Source organism: Odontomachus brunneus, unplaced genomic scaffold, assembly GCF_010583005.1.
Source record: "Odontomachus brunneus isolate Ranch 3 - 2012 unplaced genomic scaffold, Obru_v1 Obru_scaffold_027, whole genome shotgun sequence".
Lineage (NCBI taxonomy): Eukaryota > Metazoa > Arthropoda > Insecta > Hymenoptera > Formicidae > Odontomachus > Odontomachus brunneus.
In genome coordinates, this window is record NW_022639477.1 from 1,488,101 (window position 1) to 1,494,100 (window position 6,000).

Here is a 6,000-nt window from a genome sequence, read left to right on the forward strand (position 1 = left end):
CATATAATCCATTTCGACGCGTGCAATATAACGCGCAATATTTTATTAACGAGTGTGAACGTATCGATTTTATATATTTTGATATTGATACGGTGGGAAATTCATATCAGAAACATCTATATAGAGTGTGTTCATGAACGAGCGTGTTGATCACTAATACGTTGTCTGCCCATCATTCTTGTATGGTTTACTGTCCAGTGAGAATTTTATTATTATCGCAAGCGCGTCCAGTGTATATCACGACCAAGTATTGCGCAATATGTGATTAAAGGGGACTACATCGTCGTCACGGTTGGGAAGTTATTTTTTACAAGCAACTCGTTACCGTTATCATTATTCATTTTGAAGAATGACTCGTTACCGTGGTCGTTGCTCATGAAGTAACGAGTAGTTAGGATTCCCATTTCTCTCGCCAAGTTATGAAGAGTCTTTTTTATGACTCGCTGCTGTCCATTCCAAGTGCGTATATTCTACGTTCTAAAGATGTTGCTTGGATAGGTATGGTTTGTTGCCACGATCAAATATGAAGGTTATTTTTTGCCTATGTATAAAAAATTGTTATAGAGGTTATAGAACTCCGGCAATAATACACTGGGCCTAGCAAACTCCGCCTACATTGTTACCTATCTATATGTGTTTGAGAGGAACTCTAGATGCTGTTTACAACCAAACTGTACAGACTTCTCAACTATAGTACTCGTTCTGCAGACCGCAACAGAGGAACAGCTATATAGGTTCTTTTACAACCATGTATGAAAATGTGCTAATTGAACATCACTTATCATAAGAATTGTGGCTTTGAGAGCTGTGTATAGATGGACATGTACCTGTCAGTAATTTTTAATTCGATATCTCTTTAACTTTTGAATCCACATAAATTTCCTTTCAAGAAAATTTGATTGTAACGACTATAACATTTTTCTTTGTGCATAAAGTAAGGATAAAAGTAAGGATAAAAGCGGTTATATTTAACGGTTACTGTAATTCAAAAAGTACAACTGTGTTACCGTTACTAATGAAGAAGGAGAGAAATGTCGTTATCAAGCCGGTAACAGTGTTACAAGTAATGCGTTGCTTCCGAACCTTGACCATCTTGGTGATGCATCCTACTGCGGGGGGTCACCGGTGACCCTCATGGCGCTACCGTAAAGGTCAAGTACTGGTCACCGGTGACCTCCACAGCAATCAGTGTGTTAATTCTGGAAAGGAAGGAGATAGCATTCCACCAGTGAGATACCTCGCAGGATAAATCTCGTAAGAAGAAGTAAAGATGTTTATTCGGTTTCAAAAAATTTCGAAGTATTTTAACCCGCAGTTTTACGTTTATCTCGCTAGGTTATCCGCGCATTAGCATCGTATAATGCTTGCAATTTATCTCCCACATTAGCGTTCACGCGATTACCACTGGTCGCTCATTGAACGGTATATTCGTAATCCTAATGGCTATTAATAATCCGCATAAGTCGATATCATCATTTTACGAAAAGTACATGATGTATTAAACGGATTACAAAAGGACAGTAATCTTGTCGCAGCGCACCGTCCATAAATCCTTATTACACAAACACGTACACGTTTTTAAATTCGAGCAAAGCATTCGTTAGTTTCTCTCTCTCTCTCTCTTTCTCTCTCTCTTTCTCCTGCTTTTTATGTCGACAGGTGCGTTCACTAACGAGTCGTTATTAAGGAGCCTTTTTGGGTTCGGCATGAACCTTCATGCCCGAACTGGGGCAGATATGATTAAATGAAACGTTACTCTATAGCACTTAGGCTCCGGGGCATGCATCTCACTGTTCACATCTGAATTCCCTTTGGTGTCGCGTATACACACACCGGTCCAACAATATTGTGAAACGGTACTGAGATAACACTAGGAAACAAAGTGAAACGCCTAAAGGCAATTCTCGAAAAATGAAAAATTTTGGACGCTTCCCGCGATTCTCACTATGGCGTATCGACATAAGCCGCGGATGGATATTTCGAGAGTATCGAGCTGATTATTCATGCGCCGTGCAATAATTAATCGCATCTCGAAATATGTTGATTATAATTGAAATAATAAATAAACACGGCGAAACGTGCGATTTATGCGATGTCTGTTAAACTATTATTATTATTATTTTTGGTTATTTCCATAATTTTTATTAAAAAAATATATTGCACAAACAACATCGTGTTTATCTCTCGTTACCCTTTCTCCGGGAAAATAAACTCTGCTCTCTCTCTGTTTTGCTCTTTCTTTTTTTCCCTTGCAAAGAGTGTAGGTGGATTTTATTTGCAATAATAGCGCGCGCATTTTAAAAATATCTGCGAAACGGAAACAGCAATGAAGCGTACATTATGCCTGCGCAAAGAAACGCAGACCGAGGAACGTGCTGCAGGATAAATTTAGTTTATTCGACCGCCGGCCTCGTTCGCCGACACCTGAGAGTAATCGATGTGTAACGTCGTGCGCATCTACAACCAGTTAACCTGAAAATTGGCGCAGATTAATCCCGAACATCGTTCACTCGCAGCATCGCGCCAGTGTCCCAATATCCTGCACAATCCGCGACAGGATCAATTGGCGAGAATGATGAGCTGGACAAAGGACAAGCACGTGGCAAGCATGCATTATTAAGGGAATTCGCGCAACGATCAGCAGACGATATCGAGAGTACATTTCAGCAATAATGTGATAGTAATCGATGTATGTGTAGCGCATTAATACGCCGAAAAACGGAATTATTACGTGAATTTGATAACAGCCCGATATCTTTACTCTTTATATTTGATTTACTGACGGTTCCATTATTTTACTTTCATAAAAGGCAATTTCGCTTGTCAATTTCCTCGACAAAAGAGCTGCTGAATTTTTCAGACGAGCAAAATATTTTGAATTTTATCGTTTATTCTATTTATAATATTCATTTTTTCGTTTTTTGTCGTTCTCATATTCGTTCTCTATCGTGTGTTTTCCATTTGTTTGTTCGTTGATTTGTTCGTTCGGAGGGAGAGAGGGCGATATGCCGAATATTGAATCCGAAAAAATTGTACAACGCCCCGAGCGCGCACATTCGTTCATGAAAAAGTGACATGTTCGCCCGCGCACATTAACGAAATAATAAACGTCAACTTTGACATTACCTCGAAATTCGATTCTCGCGACCTTCTCGCCTTTGCACTTGAGGCCCTGGAAGTTCTTCAGAATCACCACGAGCGACATCCTGGGTCTTCCTCTGTCGAGCCGCGACTCCGACGATTAAGGACCCGGAGAACAAGGATCTGATCTTCGTCTACTGCTCGACGATGGTGCGAGTTCTCGTGTAGCCAACGGTACCGGTTGCAACACCATTCATCGGTGCCGTTTTCGCGCCATTCATGTTCGCCAACACTCGCTTCGCGATTGAGCCAACGAGCTGCCGAGACGGGGAGTGAATTCGCCGATAACGAGCCCGCGGTATCGCCTCCCGTGGTCGTTGCGCGCGTTATCGAACCGGGTGGACGCCTGGAGGAATTGATGAGGTCAAGGTGGAGCTGGAGCAGGGCCTGAACCGCGAGGCTGCGACAGGACGCCTTGAGTTTCTGTTGCTACTTGGCGAAGGAGCACGTCGCTGTCGAGGTCGCGCAGGCGAGCACAATCTTACCTTCCGCGGAGGCTACCCGTCGACTACCACCGAGAGTTCGCGCCTCAAACAACCCCCAGCATACCGGGGGAGCGGCGCACGCGCTTCTGCAGCGACGGCGGCGGCCGCAGCCGGCATTCTCTCTACCACCCCCGCAGGAACCGTCATACTACGCGTACGCGCAAGTGTCATTAATAGGTGACGTATTCGTCCTCGTGCTCGGATCGCGGGGGTCAAGTCGTTTCCTTTTCAATGGCAGTGTTGGCCATCGATAAATGGAGATTATTTTTTACTTAAATGACCGACAAATCGATCATCAATCGTGCACAAAATTATGTAAAACTACAAATAATTTCACCGAATGATGCAATTAGTTATTAATCGAACTGTGATTGATTAATAATTGATTTCATCAATCGATTAGATAGTTGGCGTGATTACAATTGGTATATATGACAATTGACTAATTTAGATTATTGATTTGCCGAGTTATTTATTATTTTAGTCTTATTTTAGTGTATTTCTAGCACATATTTATATTATTTTAGTCAAAGGAAATTTTCACACAGGATTAATGCTTCAGATTTCCAGATTAAAATGCGCAACACCTCACTGTATACAGATTAACGCCCCTTGTTTACTTTTCACGTTTTCCCTTCAATTTCATTCCCGGACGACCGCTTTGTCCTTGCCCTACTTTCCTAACCAGTGATACTTTTCAAAATCGCACCAACAGAGATACGCGTTCCTCAACATCCGACGACAAATTGACTCGACAGAAACATAGTGGAATTCGACCCTTTTCTCGCAGATATGATAGGCAATAATATGGTAATAAATGGATATGGTAATAAAAAGTTCAAACGTATTATACGCATGAATACCATGCCATGTGACTCATGTATTTGTAATCCTTCCTCTCTTCCTATTCAAAACACCTGATTGCTAACACTTGTGCGTTGAGTCGTATTTTAGTGCCTTAATTTCGACCTACACTGCTCGCTTCTTCTATCTACAATTTTTGTAATTTCATGGAATCATCGAATTTCGACGAAATATTTCGAAAACGTGTTTCCCTCAAACCTTTGGGCAATAAAAAATAAAAAAATTCGATTTCCTCGATCTTCTGATCAAACTAGAACCTTTAATTGAACGAGGGATAAGTAATACACATCTGCCCTCTTAAACTTTCGTACTTAGCGACGTACTTGAGAGATCAGGACGATTAAAGCGACAAACGAATAAGTTTGAGACGCGGTTGGTTGAGGATAAAGAACGGATAGAGGGAGGATTATTTTTACTTAGGGGAAAAAGAGAGGGGAAAGATACGAACAATGCGACGGTTTAAAAGACGTTTATATATCTAAAGAGACGCAAAGTGTAAAAATTGTAGAGGTCAGAGGAGTCTTTTGGGCGTTTCCATAACGTACTTGAAATAGGTTCATATTGAGATATTTGAAATACGAAATATGAAATTGGAGAATTGCTGGAGGGGACTACGAGGTATGCGAGGACACTTCTTAAAAAGAAGATATTCTCATATAGTAATATATTACATATAAATATATTATATATTTTTTTTAATATAGATATAAATAAAAATATAAATTTCGACTTACATCGTTAGAATACCACACAAATCTGAAACTGCGACTGTAATAAATACAAGTCAGCCAGTGAAGATGTAATTTCGGAAATCAGGCATGTGCAGTATGTTCATGTGTGTTATTTTCTTACAAATGGCGAGAAAGGCTAGATCTTTCACGCTGAATGTATATATAAAATTTTCATAAAAAACACTGCGAAAGTGTGAAAGCAGGAGTTTTTGCGTGCGCTGTGTGCGAATAATAGTGGATCTACGTATAAAAGTAGGGAAAGAAGAAGAGTGCTTGATGAAACAATGGAGAAGGGAACAGGTTCATTACGCCCGCCACATGGTATCCTCTCTCTATTCTTGCCCCTCTTAATTGTTGATTTAATTACGTTAGCACAACTTCATCGAGTCTCACGGCGGCGCGTGAAATAATACTTCGCGATTAGTTATATCCAGTGTAACAGAATTTCAAGCTTCGCTTCATATCGAAGATCTGCGTGCTGTCCACTCTGAGACGCGACAGCGTGACAAATGTAAAGGTCAGCCGAGTCGCCGCAATCGAGCCGAGAGAAGGGTAGCGAAGAGTGCGGACTGCTCGTAAACCTACACAGAGATATTCGGTAAGATAATATAAGATAAATTACGAAAAGGGAAGCGACAGGGGAAGCGACAGACCGGCGCGGATATCGTAAATTGTGCTCACGTGAAGAGTATCACGTACGTATGTCTGCGCTAAGATTGTTCAGTTGCATGGAGACAAAAATTTCGTTGTAAATTTCAGTAATGTGACGTTTGGCCTTA

At 41.0% G+C, this 6,000-nt stretch overlaps 1 protein-coding gene across 2 annotated transcripts in view; it reads right to left on the reverse strand.

Annotated features, from left to right (window-relative positions):
- Positions 1 to 3,644, reverse strand: part of LOC116842767 (otoferlin-like) — a 43,092-nt gene extending 39,448 nt beyond the window's left edge. The window contains exon 1 of one of the 2 annotated variants that reach the window (XM_032812430.1): positions 3,127 to 3,205. In XM_032812430.1, coding sequence (XP_032668321.1) covers positions 3,127 to 3,205 — 79 coding nt within the window. Of the gene's footprint in view, positions 1 to 3,126 lie in introns of both variants that reach the window. The other variant, XM_032812432.1, reaches the window with a different exon arrangement.
- Positions 3,645 to 6,000: the final 2,356 nt, after the last annotated feature.